The sequence below is a fragment of the Poecilia mexicana genome, unplaced genomic scaffold (assembly GCF_051168715.1).
Source record: "Poecilia mexicana isolate PSO_F unplaced genomic scaffold, ASM5116871v1 scaffold_13, whole genome shotgun sequence".
In the NCBI taxonomy this organism is placed as follows: Eukaryota; Metazoa; Chordata; class Actinopteri; order Cyprinodontiformes; family Poeciliidae; genus Poecilia; species Poecilia mexicana.
This window is the reverse complement of record NW_028263382.1, coordinates 2,966,296-2,982,635: the sequence shown is the minus strand read 5'-3', so window position 1 is coordinate 2,982,635 and position 16,340 is coordinate 2,966,296. Positions and strand designations below refer to the sequence as shown.

The 16,340-nt window shown below is 40.8% G+C and overlaps 1 protein-coding gene across 1 annotated transcript in view; it reads right to left on the bottom strand.

The window, feature by feature from the left end:
- a2m1 (alpha-2-macroglobulin 1) overlaps positions 1-16,340 on the bottom strand; it is a 30,175-nt gene that overhangs the window by 9,860 nt on the left and 3,975 nt on the right. The window contains exons 3-25 of the mRNA XM_015001486.2: positions 15,143-15,299; positions 14,135-14,187; positions 12,999-13,019; positions 12,380-12,548; positions 12,213-12,297; positions 11,580-11,700; positions 10,413-10,527; positions 10,224-10,333; positions 9,705-9,860; positions 9,163-9,399; positions 8,905-8,968; positions 7,834-7,979; positions 7,587-7,736; positions 7,240-7,473; positions 6,496-6,568; positions 6,276-6,414; positions 4,898-5,123; positions 4,685-4,811; positions 2,609-2,730; positions 1,492-1,543; positions 1,273-1,356; positions 980-1,156; positions 566-647 (exon numbers count right to left, since the gene is read on the bottom strand). Coding sequence (XP_014856972.2) covers positions 566-647; positions 980-1,156; positions 1,273-1,356; positions 1,492-1,543; positions 2,609-2,730; positions 4,685-4,811; positions 4,898-5,123; positions 6,276-6,414; positions 6,496-6,568; positions 7,240-7,473; positions 7,587-7,736; positions 7,834-7,979; positions 8,905-8,968; positions 9,163-9,399; positions 9,705-9,860; positions 10,224-10,333; positions 10,413-10,527; positions 11,580-11,700; positions 12,213-12,297; positions 12,380-12,548; positions 12,999-13,019; positions 14,135-14,187; positions 15,143-15,299 — 2,900 coding nt within the window. The remainder of the gene's footprint in view (positions 1-565; positions 648-979; positions 1,157-1,272; positions 1,357-1,491; positions 1,544-2,608; positions 2,731-4,684; positions 4,812-4,897; positions 5,124-6,275; positions 6,415-6,495; positions 6,569-7,239; positions 7,474-7,586; positions 7,737-7,833; positions 7,980-8,904; positions 8,969-9,162; positions 9,400-9,704; positions 9,861-10,223; positions 10,334-10,412; positions 10,528-11,579; positions 11,701-12,212; positions 12,298-12,379; positions 12,549-12,998; positions 13,020-14,134; positions 14,188-15,142; positions 15,300-16,340) is intronic.

Below are 16,340 nucleotides of genomic sequence, written 5' to 3'. Positions count from 1 at the left end.
CATTTTTTTCTGCAAGCTTCCTAATAAAACTAATGCATCAGGATACTTGCTTTTGGCAGCAGGCAAAGACAACTATGTGCGCGTGTGTGTGTGTGTGTGTGTGTGTGTGTGTGTGTGTGTGTGTGTGTGTGTGTGTGTGTGTGTGTGTGTGTGTGTGTGTGTGTTCCTCCCACCATGTCTGGATTGCATTTTTTTGTTCTCTTGTCACATGAAACCAGAGATATGAAAAGCGAACCTTTTGGATAAATGTTTTAAATGCTTCTCGAATGATGCAACTTGAGTCTAACACCAGTTCTATCTTCATGTTTCTGCCCTCCAAACAAACATCAGACACGTGTTGGAGTCACTCAATAAAATTATGTTTACTCAACTTCAATCAACTTCACTGTATGGAATGTAAATAGGAGCCCATCTATGTGATTTATTTTTATGAACGATCGCCTTGTTATTTTAGCACTTATTTCAATAAAGTGTACATTATGACTGTATGAATTAATCTGTTCAATCAATATGGAAATGTCCGCTGTGGAGCTCCTGACTAAAAGCTGCAGATCATTGTACTTACCAGGTGTTTCCAGTGGGGTCGCTGTTCCCGAAGGCGCTGTAGGAGCCGTCGTCATGCTTGTAGTTGAGCTCCCTCTGATATCCTACAACACAGAGAAGCAACCAGAATCAGAAATACTTAAAAAAAAACCCTGCTTGTTCAGAAATGATTTTTCCACCTACAGAAAGCCGCGTTCTGCTTGCGGCTTTCTGTTCTGGAAGAGGAACTCTCTAGAGTTTATCTAGCTCTGACATTCTGAGCTCGATTCCTCCTGAACTTTTTGCTACATTACAACCACCACTATAAATGCAAACACATATTTATCATAATATTAATGATTCACATATTTTATTCTGTTCGTCTTTTATTTGATTCAACTTCACCTCCTCTTCTTGGTGAAGAGGACAGAGAAGAGATTGAGTGAAGTGCCCTCACCGCTCTCCAGGAAGCGCTTGGCCTTCTCCAGGATGGCCTCGGTCAGCTGACCGGAGCTTTTCAGGTAGTTGAGGATGAAGATGTTTGGAGCGAACAGCAGCATGTTCTGCTCCCCACAGCCGTACGGCATGGCCAGCAGCTTGTCCAGATTCTGAAGGGCCCGGCCCATCAGGTCACCTGCAAGAGAGGGAAACAAAAGAAAAAAAGTCAGACATTTAAGCACAATTTCTGCTTATTAGACGAGGTACCCGTCGCTCCAGGGGCCACCAGGGGGTCTGTGCAGTGTCACCTACCCAGGACAGAGACGGACGCTCTGACTGACCCCTCCACAAACATTTCAGGCCGCTGGAGAGAGATTTTCTTCTCCACTGGACCATCTGGTAACAAAAACAGCCATTTGTTGAAATGTGAGCTGGTTTTCTGATAAAAGTCTGATGCTTAATGACATGGAGAGATTTTCTCCACAGAAACCTGGAGACCAGGAGACCCAGCTTTGAAGTGCAGACACTGACCTGCAGGACACAGCAGGGCATTGTGGCTCTTCATCTGAGGCGTTCCTTCAGCCTGACAGAGAGTCACAGGAGAATACTAAGCCTAACGTGGTTCAGAATGTGAAAATCAAGGAATCTGCATCTGCCTGGAAAATCTGAATTTTTTCACAATATAAAAAAATGGGAGAGAAAAAAAGGACATCTGCAACTAACAATTAGTTCAGTAATTTATTCTGATGATTAACCGGTTTATTTAAGCATTTTTTTATACAATATAAGAAATGCATTAAAACATTGAAATTATTCAAACACTTTAAAAGAAGTAAAGATTTTACCAGCTGGTATACAATAACTTAGCTTAATTAGTTGATGATTATTTCAACAATTAATCCATCACGATTAGTCAAGACAGAAAGATGCTGCTCATTAATAACATTTGCTCTTATTTTTACACCCATAAATTTCAGTTAATATATCTGTGACCCTGACAGATGTCTGGGAAGGATGCAGGTCTCCTATTGGTTGATTAAAGTCCAGTCATTTTCCTGCAAGGAGAAACGATGAGCGAAGCCCTGAGCCTCCCTAATGTGGAGCATTAAAATATTCAGCTATTTAAATGGAAATAGCTTTGATAAAAATTAAGAACAAATCAAACATAGTAAATTCAAATTCAGCTGATATGCAACGCTGTATTAATTACATGTATTCATTATGCTCTTAGAAAAAATGGTTGACAGCTGTATGAAACAAATCACTGCATAAGTAAACAGATATTTCAACCTGTTTCATCTCTAACACATGGATTATTACACTACGGACAAAACCTCCACACTGATTTTTAACAATTGCACATATGAACTGTCTAGATCCACTTAGTGACATCCATTAATAATCATCAGTTTGTTCTGTGGCTGCCTGTCAGAGCTTCTGTTTGTCTGTTGCTATGAGACCTCTGATCTGAAACGTCCAATCAGAACAGAAGAACATCTCCCACCGCTCTGGAAAGACTGCTTTCATCTTCCAAACTGTTCTTTGTTCCCCAGGACAGGCTGGCCGGACAGCGTTCACATCAACTCTAGAGCTAAAAAGCAGAAGTGTTGCGGTCACCGCGGTGACGGGCGCTCTGACATTCACTGACCTCCACCAGCAGTGTTCGGACCACCGTGTCGATTCGGCCCACGTCTGGCACTGTGGTTACCTCGTTACCACACAGATCGCGGGTCCTCAGAGCCTCGGCGCTGACCCTCAGGCTCACGTCGCCTGTGCGCACACACACACACACACATGCAGACGTTGGGGGTGTTTAATCGATTCCCACCTGTCAGACGGTATGTGCAAAGGAAGGACGGCTTCCCATCTCATTACCCTTCCTGTTCCTCCATCCTTCCTCGGTTTTCCTTCCTCCTCCTGTTTACCTCCTCATTAATCCCCATTTGTTGCCTTATTATTCCGTGTCTCCATGCACCTCTGTTTCCCATGCCCTCCCTCGCTTCCTTCACAGCCCATAATTCTTCACACGGAGGACAAGTACAGATCAGCCCCTCAGGGAGAGGTTTCTGAATGTTTCGTCAGAGATACTACCTGACTTGTTAGTACAAGTGATTGTCAGCATTCCTCTGAGGGAGGGGGCTTTGGGGGAAAATGGGGTAATGGGGGGGTTAGCAGATCGCGGTTTGACATACATCAGAACCCCCTCTCCATCCCTCCTGACGGAGGCTGATGGGAATCCTCTGCGCTACAGCAACAGCATCAGCTTCCGCCGCCGGCGCCCTCAGTGAGGAGTGATTAGCTTGTTCAGAACCAGCTTTCACTCTGCAGCTGAAGGTTCTGATGGACGCAGCATGCACGTCAACTCTTCACTTAATGAAATGCAAACACATGGCAACAGTGAGATGTCAGAACCCAGGTAATGAGAGCTGGCTGGTGTGGTTTATGGAGGGCCAAAAGGCCCACATTCTGATATGTTCATACATGACAATTTCAATTCATGAAAAACAAAAATGAAATCATTTTATGACAAGCTGGGATTTTTAATGATCAGTTCATGAGCCCATACTAAAGTTCATTGGGAATTTATTTACAAATCAGTCAGGTCAGCTTCAATCTAGACTGATAATCTCGACAAAGGGGGATTATTTTCAGGAGAAAAAAATAGACATGACAGGAGTCTGAACTATTATATTGCTGCAGTAGGTAACTTTTTTTAAAATATGCTGTTTTGTATAAAACTGTCACCATGTCGTGGCAGTTTGCTATGAGACAGATACTGTCAATCATCCATTGTGCACTACTCACATCCTCTTGCTCTCTGCTGCGCTACAGCTTCTTCGCCACGCTGGAGCGTGCTATAAATGTTCAGGCTAATTAGCATAGCCACCGATGATGAAAAAGCCGTTTTCCTGGAATGTTTAGTTGTACACCTGCAGCAATCTGCTAATCTTGAGCTTTTATGAGCTGTGAAGGGAAAGGAGTGAGCAGCATATACACAAACATGATTGACAGCGCTAAGACCTTCCTCGCTTTGATTGGTTGTTTCTGACCAGGAGTGGTGCATGTCTGCAAATGGCTGTAGAACCAGATGAGCTTGTTTCTTCCACAGATTATCTCTTTAGGAATTCGAAATAGAATGTAAAATTAAATAACAGAGCATGACGTCTCCAAGAACAAAACATAGAATTAGACTGAATAGATCTGCCCTTATGGGTCAGGCATATGCAAAAAGTATATTTTAAAAACATGCTACCTACTGCAGCTTTATAGTTGAAACTTCAGAAGAAAGCAGAATGATAAAAAAATATAGTTTAATTTATAATTATCGGAGAGATTTCAATTTGCTACGAAAAAAGGGTTTATTTGAAGTTATAAATGGTGTTCTTTGTTTCTAAGCTTCATGTAGAAACAAGAAAGCATGATTAACAAGTTCACTGCTACACTGATGATGCCAGTGCTATGTTTATCTGTATTGCTGGAGGTCAGGGGTCACATCCAGGGACAGCGATTCCTGGATGTCCAGCAAGACTCCCAAATCTTAAACCAGGGAAAACTATAAATAAATATGTTTATTCCAAAAGAAATTCACTGACTTTCCTTATTTCCTGTGGTTAGCCTTGCTCTGGTCCTCTGTGCTAAAGAAGACCTTAGTGTTGTCTGTAACAAGCCTACATTTCAGTGACAATCTAATTAGTTGAATAGCAACCAATTTAGCTGTGTGTACCTAGAACAGTTGGAGTCACAATCCAGGAGAAGGTCTTGCTCTCCTCTCCACACAGACAGATGCTGTACTGGCAGCCTTCACAGTCTCTGAAGGTGAACTGGTCAGACTCAGCCAGAGTTACTTTGACCTGTGAAACAGAACCAAACACTAAAATAAGCCAGACAACTCATGTACTCTTGAGGAAAATGTCTCTGTCAGAATGTGAGTAACCACCATTATGCACTGGGAGAGGTAATTGAAGATGGTGGCTTTCAGTGTGAACACCTCCCCTCTGATGACAGAGTACGGCAAGGTGAGGCTGACAAAGAACGGCTGGAAGGCGGTGAGCCCAGTGTTGGGTGACACGCCGAAACCAGTAGGGGAGACACAGAAGGCGCTGGCTGCCCATTTGGTGATGGTATCAGGGACCGTCTTCTGAAGGCTCACCGACCCGCTGTCTCTGGACACAGGGCCAGGCAGGGAAATTCAAAGAGTAAGCAACAGTTCTTATATATTTCTAGAAAAGCACTAGAAAATAAAAATCTAAATCTGGGGAAAGATTGAGCAACACGTAAAAATGCACAAAGCTAAAACCTTCACACAAGCTATGATAGAGATGCACTGATCGGACATTAATATCTGTATCAGTCCCGATATTGAGAAAAATTTTACACTGAGTCTTGGTGACAATATGCCTGATCCATAAGGGCAGATCTATTCAGTCTAATTCTATGTTTTGTTCTTGGAGACGTCATGCTCTGTTATTTAATTTTACATTCTATTTCGAATTTCGAATTCCTAAAGGCACTTTCTGAACCATTTGAAAGAAAATTTGTTGCGGTTTATGTGCTCAACTTATCGTTTTTGTCAGCTGTTATACTCCTCATTGCACTGACTGAACAAAGTAAAGTTGTGTTGTTTTTACATGTTTGACCAAGTGTGTGAAGCTGCTCATGTGGTGGGCTAGTGCAGAGTTTTGTCAAATTAATTTGTAATACTGTGTTGAAAAAAAAAAGCATCAAGTTAACTCAGCTGTTTTTCTGTAGGAGATTAGAAAAGCAGCTGATCCACTCAGATATTGATATCAGAAGTGAAAGAAGTGGATCGGTGCATCACTAGGCACAGTTAAACCTACTTATGACTCACAGACGTCTCTACCATTCACCCCTTCTGTCTCGCTCACCCTCTCTCTCTTTCTCTCACACCCTTCACCCATCTTAAAAGGACCCATTCTTGCTGGTTTAAAATCCCTTTTTGCTAAGATTACCAGAACCAAATTAATCAGGCATAAAAAATATGGAAGAGTTTAAAAACATTAAGCACATTTTAAAAGCTAAACTGATTGAGTAATTGAAGCTAAACATTGGTATGAAGATTTTTTCTTTAGGTCGCATGGTGTTGTCCTTTTCTCCTTATTACCCCACAGTAATAAGATCCCAGATCCAGATCTCAGGAAACTCTGTTCTGATTGTCTCATTTTTCTGCCCCTCTGGACCTCTAGCTTCTCCACCTCTAACCAATGCCATGTTGAAGGCAACAGGTCCAGCCAAGCATACTTCTAGAACAACATGAATAAAAAGAGAACAATCAGTCGTTTTGCCACAGTACTCACCCAACTGAGACCAGATCCCAGATCCAGGTCTCAAGGAAGTTTTTTCTAATTGTCTCTTTAGGTACTCCGGCTTGATTGTTTGACGCTGGATCAGCTTCCAGGCCCGCTTCATCTACCATTGGAAGAGCCTCTGGCATTGCTAAATAAAATTTAAAAATGGTAACAGTGGCTGCTTTCATCACCAAGAATGGACAGAACAACAAAACACGACCAAACATACAGTTAAACTTGAACACGAAGCAGTCGTAAGGTTTTTTCACATCTGAGTTTGTCACAAGTTTGACTCCGATGTCCTAGATGTGGAGAGACAAAGACAGAAAGAGAAATTATGCAGCATGACCGATGTCATTTTATTGCACATTGTAATATCGTTACCGTATATGAGTAACGACATTATCGTTAAATGAGTAACGATATTACTCATATACAGGATTGTTAAAAAGTGATGGGATTGTGTGTTTCCATTGAATAAGAAATGAAGTTAAAATCACACATAAATAAGTCTGTTCACGCAGTAAGTGATAAAAACATGCCACGCTATCATCTTCCTGCCACTTCCTGTCGTCTTCTTCTTCATGGCTTGCACCAACGGCAACATCCGGTTGTTAGTCATGTGACCGTCTTGAACATAGTTTTACAAAATAAACCAATTCTGATACAGGCAAAAACACCATCTCATCCTAGCACCAAAACATTTTAGCAACAGTTTTTTCAAAATTACTGAGTTTCCAATAAGCAAAGTTATTTCCGAAATGTCAAATTACACAAATATGTTCAATGGAAACACAGCTATTAAAAAATTAAAAAGAGTCAAACAGGCTTAGAACTGAAAATGGATCAAGAGAAACGAAAAAAGATGAGGAGAAATTTAGATGAGGAAATTCAAATGCCTAGACACGATGGAGAAGTTAAAACTGATAGTCTGACCTAAAAATAGAAGAAACTCATTCCAATAAATCTTTACTTTAAAAATGCTGTAGACATCTGTCTTCTGATAGAACGGAGGGAGGAAGAGCGAGCGCTTTGGTCGAACGTTGACATCGTCGACGATTGGTGTCGGAGTGACTTCAGCTTCAGGAACAGGCTGGAGCTCAGGAATTGGCCTGGGGATCGGGCCGGGAAAGCAGCGGAATGGATCGAAGTCTTCCACCTCGTAGTCGTACCCTGACAGCTTCTGGACTGGCAGCTGGTTAAACATCTGTCAGGACACGAACCCAAAGGAGAGCGAGCTCAACCTTAGTGTGTTTCGTTTTCCAAAGGGGATCACAATGTGTCAGCCTCATCACTTTGATGAGATGCTTGTTGTCATACATAGTCAACGGTGAGCTCCTGCTCTGGCCTCTGCAGTAACACGCTCTGGTCGATGGCTCTGATGGAGCACAGGGATTTGGGGTTGGCCTTCAGTGTCAGTGTGGTCTGATCTGCTGGGAGCTGCTGAACGGACGAGAACTTCAGGGACACCTGAGGAGTCAACCGATCACAGAGAGGCACAAGTGGAATCCTGTTTTCTCCATATGTTGGTTTAAAGAAAATAAAACTGTATCTTTGCGTTTCCTACCTTGTTACTGAGGCAGAGCTGAATGGGGAAGTCCTGGCTGTCTGCCACCATCTCCCCATTGGCCATCACAGAGTAAACAATCACCTGGGCAACGGGGGCGAGGTCCATCACCTCACTCAGTTTGACGGTCAGCTCCCCTTTGTTGACTGTAGTGTCGAACAGACACACGTAAACAGATGTGAATGATTAAACAGATGGATATATTTCAGAGAATAACAAATGACATTTTCGTTCTTTGCTAATAATCTGAAGACAACACCTGCTAAGTTATGAGCACTAGATGACAATACAAAACAGACCACATTCCATGTCCTGATTGGTCAACAAATCAGAGAAACACTGTATTCCTTGTTTGCCTCTTCTTTTCAAATAAAAAAACATTCAGATTTGACTTTTTATAGGTTTATGTTTGAGTAAAATGAACATTGTTCTTTTATGGACTACTGACAATATGTCTCTGAAATAACAAGCAAAAATTTAGCATTTGCAGAAATAATGTAAGACGCAGTACTTTCAGACCTCAGATAATGCAAAGAAAGCAAGATCATATTCACTTAGAAACAACAATATTAATGTCTGAACTCTAACTGAGTTCAGTGGAATAACCAGGAGCTTTTCAATGAGGTTCAGTGCAGTGGGCTCTTCATTTTATCCAAAGCTGTAACTCATCTTTATCATTTCATTTCTAAGTAAGAGCTGTTGTTTTGCAGTTCTCTTGTTCTCATCTGTATGAAGAGAAGGCTTATAAATGTTCCGGTTAACTTAAGGTAGTAGTAAGGAGGCAGGTTACTGGAACACCTTTGGTGTGTGTGGGAGAGCGACAGAAAAGGAGGTGAAGAAGTGGAGTCCAGTCCCCTCATCACATTAATTACATAAAAAGCTGTCAAATACAAAAAAGCCAACTAAAAAGAACTTCCCCATCGCTTCAGCACAGTGACCCTATTGTCTTCTAGATCAGTCAGCGAAGGTTGGGCATGCACTATATGTATTGCATGTAGTCCATGCCCAGCTTTTGTGCCACAGATTGTCTGTCACTGAGCTTATGCTTTAGAAACTAGATTGGTTTCGTACCAGTTCCTGTTGTGACATTCACTGGGACAGAACCATGACGCATAGTTTCACCTTTGGACAGGACCTACAAAGGCAGAGAATGTAAGAAGAGAAAATTCTGTCACTTGGGATTTTTTAATACTCTTGTAGTTATAGTGTATAGTGATATGTATAATGGTAAAACAAAAAACCCCGAAAGAACTGAATAATAAGGTGAACAAAGAAATTTTGGAACATTTTCTTAACATTACTGCAACAGAAACACAATGTGACACATACCAGGTAGAAGAAGTTAAGGACCGTCTGTCCCTCTTTCAGTTCTGTTCCCTGGATGATGTACTGAGCCGTCACAGTTGCATCTCTGTCGCAGGCGAAGCCGTCGCTTATATGCTTGAGCATCAGGAAACTATTGCTCTTGGAATAAGCAGGTGAGATGAACAGGTAGGCCGATCCGTAGTCTGGTCGCCGTAAGTTGGGAACATAAGGTTCGTTTTCCTTCGTATCCTTAGTGAGAACCTGTTCAGTGAGATCAAGGGTTGAATTAAGCCATTACTGAAATATACACCAACATCCAGCCATCTTGGTTCATTCAAGTGAAGGCCAGCAAAGAGTTAAAATAAGCATTTTCATTCAGAAATGGGGACAGAAATCTTGTCATCTAAATTAGTCAGCGAAGGTTGCTCCAGATCCTTCTACAGGTCAACCCACAAATCAGGCAACTGGCCTAACAGACAACAAGGAAAACTGCAATGGTTCAACCAGTTAAATCATCTGAAGCACTTCTACAACAAACAATAACAAACCACAAAATGTGCGCTGACCTTGAGAGAGACAGAGCCCTTCCACTCAGATGTGTTGAGAGAAAACTGAGCAGTGCCTTTTGCGTCTGTCGTGAGCATCATTTTCTTGGAGTCTTCAACAAACAGATAAAGCAGCTCATTGGCAACAGGTTGACTGTCTGGGCCGACCAGCTTGATCTGCAAAAATGAAAGAAAGGTTTTCACAATGTTTATTAGTCACCATTCCTAAGGAAGACACCAGAAACTGGTCATAACATCAGAAGTTCGCTCTACTAAGTATAGAATATGATTGTGGCAAAGAGGTTGACTAATCTTGACAATGAAGAAGTAAATCAGAAGTAATCCTAAAACTAGCTGATACCAGCTGTATTAAGCTAACTTTTTTTATGGGCCATGTTTTGTACATATGTGGCCCACAGTGGGCCACATGTACAAAATGCCAATAAATCCACTTTGCAAAGGTTGTTGAATAATTTTAGCTGCATCTCTATTAGCAAAACACCAAAAACATGCTAGCAGGTCTTTGATGGAGCTTTTTACCTTTCCTTCAAATGGTATGCCAGGCTTGTATGCTCCAGGCACATCCTCAAAGGTGATAGTTCTGATCTGACTGCTTAGGCTGGCCGTCCCTGAGCCTTTAAGAACGACCCCTATACAGTGGAAAACACACGGGTCACTTCCTGGTAGAAACTAGAGTCCAAAACAATACTGGAATCTTAGAGAGCCAACCTGTTCCATCCTCCTCCAACTCAGCATTTAGCTCAAAACGGTCAGAATATGAGAACTTGTTTAGAGCAAACTCTGCCAAGCTCACAGTTTCTGAGACACATCCACTTTTATCCAGCTGGAACATAAGAAAATATGGGCATACTTTACAGGTTTTCTGCAGGTTTCATCAACTCAAACTTAAGACTGTTTACAACAAATATGAATGAAATTTATCATGGCATAAATGTACAACAGAAAATTGCATGTAAGAATGTAAGTAGTATAATGTGAGTCACTAGGTGACTTTTATTGCCACTAGGGGTGCGTTCACACTGCAGCCTGAAGTGACCCAATTCCGATTTTTTTGACGTAATACGACCTGTATCCGATCTTTTCATGGCAGTGTGAACAGCACAGGTCGGATTCTTTTTCAAATGTGACCTATATCCGATACGTATCCGATTCAAATGCGACCTAACGTCCAGGTCGCCTTCATCCGAACTGAACGTCACTGATGCTCAACAAATCTCACTATTCTGCGTCCTGATAAGCGCAAGTAGGAAGAAAAACAACAACCATGATGGATTATATGACGATTAAGTTGTTAATATGTTGCTCCGACCGGATAACAACTTCAAATATGTAAGCTAAGCTCCACCGTTAGCCTCCATGTTTACTTCCGCAAACACTGAGCACTTCTTCTATTTATGGCGGTTGGCAGAACACCGAGAATGCTGACGCTATTGCGCCCTCTACTGCGCATGCGGGACACTTTCAGGTCGTTTGCCCGTTCAGACTGCAGAACGCATACAGGTCGCATTTACTGGCAGTGTGAACGGCCCCGGCAAAAAAATCGGAATTGAGACACTTCAGGCTGCAGTGTGAACGCACCCTAGGTGTCACTGGTTGCCTGAATGTCGTCCAGGCAACCAGTGACACATTTGCAGTTACCCAAGATAAATACAAAAAAGCTAGCTAGCTAAGTAGCAATGGTATTTTAGCAGACAATAATCGGTAGTAATGATTAACGTATTTAAGATCAAGTTATTTAAAAGCATTTAAAACATTTTAAGGCCTTAACTTTAGGTACACTAATTTAAGACTTATTAAGACACGTGTGCATAGACTAAACTTTAGCAAACATAAAGAAAGGAAGTGATTCTAGTCCATTTCCTCTGGAATACTCACAGTCAAATCAAAGTTCTTGCAAATGTCATTGTCTGGCTCTTCTGAACGCCAGAAAAACAGAAAGTATTTCCTACAAAACTCGGCCTTAACTCTACCAAGAACAGGTTTCCCATAAGTATATCTGCAGACAAAAGACAAAATATAATGATAAAGAAACAATTTAGTCAGCCACTAAATGCACAAATAAGATGAAAATTGAGATTTCAAGTGTTTCATCTGTTGCCTGAGAAACTTTTCTGCCTCTAGCTTCTACAGTGTGGCATTTTAATAGGCCAGAACCACAATGACCAAACTTTTTAACATATATTGTTTTCTATGTGCAGCAGTCATGTTGGATTTTAAGGTCATTGTTGTTAAAGAGACCCTAGCTTTCTAAGTCTGAATTCTAAAAGAACAAGAACCAAAAACCTTAGTTAGAAATAAATCAAGTGTCATAACATGCTGAAGTCGTGTGCATTACAGTTCAGATTTTTATTTTTTTTTAATGGACAACCTCCCCAGAAGCCGACGTTAGCCTGAGTTTAAGAAGTTTGGGATTTTGGGATAGTATTGTCACGTGTTTCATTTAACAAAATGTATTTGAGCAAACAAGAAAACATGCATATTGCAGGTTGGCACTTAGCTGTCACTCACTTTCCACAAATCTTGAATGTGGTTGTTGTGTCCAGGATGGTGATCACACTGGGCAGATCCACTTTTACCTCAAACTTAGGCAAAACTGCAACAAAATGAAACCAATGGAAAAACAAACTGTAGCTCCATCAGCCCTTCTGTTGCTCCAGATCTCCTGAAAAACTCACCGTACTCCTTGATGTCGAATGTGTGGGAGATCTCCTCCTCTTTGTCTGTCACAACGCTGATGGTGTAAGTTCCCTGAGCGGCCTCGGGGATGGAGGCGTGTGACAGGTCCAGGATGCCGCCACCAATCGTCTGATTCAGCCACTGGGCGATGCGGTTTGAATTGGGATCCTACACACAGGAATTTCATTAATACTAATCCTACATAGTGTAAATACTTGACCTCATGTTTTTTGTTTTGTTTTGTTTTTTTATGTAAATTAAATGCTGCATTATAATTTACCATTAGTTGGTGAAAATTTGAGCTGACAAGTGTTTTTATTTTACATTTCTAAAAATATTTGCCTCTACTATCATGTTTTACTGAGGTTATGTTTAACTGAGTGTTAGGGATGTTGGGGATTTTCCCACAAACTATGATCTTTCTAACCCTAAATACCGCCTCACTGTGAGACCTGTTACAGTCAAAAGTTAAAGAGATCCACGAGTTTTAACATCAGCCAGACCTGCTGCATTTCTGTATTTTTATTGCCTCTTTCCTTTTTCCTGCAGGCAAAACTCCTCAGGGAAAAACTGCAGACTTCAGCAGACATGTCAGCATGGAAATATTTGAGTTCTTACCTGGAGTACCACCTCTTTGTACTAAAAAGAAAGAAAGAAAAAAATTTAGTTGAAGTCAAGAGGAGGTGCATAAAACACACTTAGAGCAATTCTCCAGACTATATCAATCTCAGCTGAAAGGGGTTCCTCTCCTCTGGCAAATACTGTACAGTTATGGGTCCATGCATGCTTTGATAATTGGATTTTTCTTCATCAAATCCAAAACCAGGATTGGAAAAAGTGTTATTTGATTTATTTCCCCAATATAAATATCTAAACCAATGGTTAAATTGAAAAGAAAAAAATCAAGTAACATAATAATAGAATCCAGGAAATCCCTTTTTTCCAAGGGATACCTGGACAAGAAGAACAGCAGTGTACAGCAAACAGAACAATAATTAAAAAGGTACAGACAACGTTGAAACATTATAATTCAAAAGGAAACTAAAACTCATTTAGTTTACCTTTTGTAGTCAAAATATTTGTTTAGAAAAAGATACCTAATGTATTCACAAAACCTAAAGCGCGAGGAGAAGTTTTGAGTGCAATCATCACAAGTTTAGGCCCAAACTATCCAGAACATCTAAAAAATGTTTCCTGTTTTAGATTATTAGTTATTTACAGACCCATGCTTTTCTCTCCACTCTGATGATATTTTGAAGACATGAAAAAAAAAAAGGTAAATTCATAAAACCTGCATCCTGTATGAGTGAAGGGATGACGTCTTTACATTTCCATCTAATTGGACTTATGGAAATAGGAATTTCATGTTCACAGCACGCTGCCATGTTCTCATCTCCCTCATTAGAAACGGGGAGAAAAAAAAAAAAAAGCCTGTGCCCGTATTGATTCAGATGTTTAGGTCACGCGCGGTGTGCGCCAAATGAACTCTGACAGCGTGTTTATCGCACCACTCCACACTCTGCTTCACGCCCACATCGTCTTCCAAAAGCAACAAACAGCCCTGCTTCCGCCTCCCACTCTGCCTGAACCAAAATAGACCCCGCTGCTCGCGTTCGCCGACTGCTCGCAAGAAATCACAGCCCATTACCGAGTTTACTCGCCGTAACCCCAACACGTTTCACACGGCTGCAGAACAGTGACGAGATGAGCGGCATAACAAAAATAATAATAATAATAATAAAAATAGAATATACCACTCGAACCACAGGGATGAAACTGGAATCCAAAGAGACAATCCGGAATTTGACTTAAAAAGAGAAGAAAGAAATGTTAGATATGAGCAAAACAGCAAACTGAGGGTATAAATAGAACAAAGATTATACAACACATTTTATTTTGAGACGAGAATAAACACAAATGATGTGTATAATCTAATGATATTATTCTAATTAAAAAGAAAAGGTGGAGTATCTTCTAATAAAATAAAAACAAACAAATAGTTAAAGGAATCCTTTGAGTAGTTTGTCTGCTTTAGCCTTTAAAATAATTTTTAAAAAACTTCTTCAAACAAGACATAAATGTAAAACCCAATAAACACATAAGATACTTTTTTTCTTTTTTAATATTTCCTGACCTGTACTGGCCACCCTTACACCCTTATTAACGTTTTAGGGGCGCCACTAGAAAGAAGATGGGCTGAGTAAAGTCTGGAAATCCAAATATTTTCCATGCTCCTGTTTTTATTTTTTATTTCATTCACTTAATGAATATGAATAGTTCAAACAACAAAAGAAATCATGAATGTAAAGGAGCATAAAGAATAATATCTGCTCTCTCGCCATACTTGTTCAAACATAAAGACGTAAAGTCCATGCTTCCAGACTGAAAAAGAATCTTGTGGTACAAGATCATTTCTTCTAATAAAGCCAAAGAAATGAGAAATGGGGAAGTGATTAAGAAAATGAATGGTTTCTCTTTTTTTGGATTAATTTTAAAGCCTTGATTAAATTTAAAGTTCATCCAAACCCCTTCGAATGAGAACTGTTGAGGAAACAGTGGTTCTGTGCATTTAGAAAAATTCCCAAACTTGCTAAGTGATGGCTCAGCGTTATGCAGATGCAACAAAATAGCCCAAAATTATGCTGGTGCAGCTGAATTGCTAAGCAGTGCAGAGACAAAAGCTGAATATTGCTAAATCCAGCATCCAGCTGAAAGCTTCAGAGCTTCCACACATCCAGCACGGCACGACATTAGACACCCACCGGTCTGTCCAGGTTTGTATATGGGTTTGTCAGTCTGCACAATGTGGATGAAGCCGGGCGGCTCGATGACGATTTTGGTCTTCTTGTTCATGGAGGCGCCCTCACCCGCCAGGGTCACCTGGATGACTGCTACCGTCCTGATCGGTACAGCTGGCACCTGCAACGCCACGAAGTAATACAACATCCAATCAGTTTTGAGACATTCAATATCAATTACAAACGTTGATGTGTTTTATTGGGCTTTACGGTGCCTTAAGAGGTAATCACACATTTGGCAGGTTTACTCTCTTATTGCTTTTACAAATCAATCAGAATCAACAAAATGTGGTTGTGTTGACACAACCACTGCTGGGATTGCAGCCAAAGGAAACTACAAGGGGGTGAATATTTATACAATCGCTTGTTTTGCGTGAAATATTATTTCACTGTCATTTAGTAGAAATCAGCTTTCACTTTGACATAATTCAATTTTGTTGTTGTTGTTGATGATCGATTCGTAAAAGCAATAAAAAGGATAACACATCCAAGGGGCTGAATACTTTTTTAGACCCTGTAGGTAGAGTCTACTTCTGAAACCAGTTGGTCGCACTGGATATTTTTGAGGGCGTCAGTGTAAAGGAGGTTTCACAATTATTTAACCTTTATAGATTTGATCATTTTCCCTCCACTTCACAACTGAGTCATTACTTTGTGTTGGTCCGTCACATAAAATCCCAAGAAAATCAGTTTCACATTACAAAAACATTTTGGTTGTAATATGATAAAATCTGAAAGGGAAAGAATGCGGGGAATAGGTGTGCCTTGGAAAACACAGGATAATAACTGCATGAAAGCAGAGTAAATTGAGCTTCATAAGCTAAAAAAAACGGATCTGTCCCAACAATTTAATTAGAAAACTTGTTCACTGTGTGCCTTCGCTTGCCAGTAAAGCTGCTATTGCGTAACGGGGAACTGAAACTTCTTCCAGGAAAGTGTTTCAAGGGGATTTTTTTTCCACATGTGTGCATGCTGAGGGTACAGGACAGGAGGTGTTCTTCAGAAGAATGCAGGTAGAAGGCTAATCCTCTGGCAGAAAGCCGTCTGCGCTTGGCTGCGAGTGTGAAAACACCCGATCATTCCTGAAGTGGGGCCCAACAAACTCAAACGAAGACTTGTTGTTGTTGCAGAGCAGATTAGAAGCAGGTTCAAGGCTTTCCTC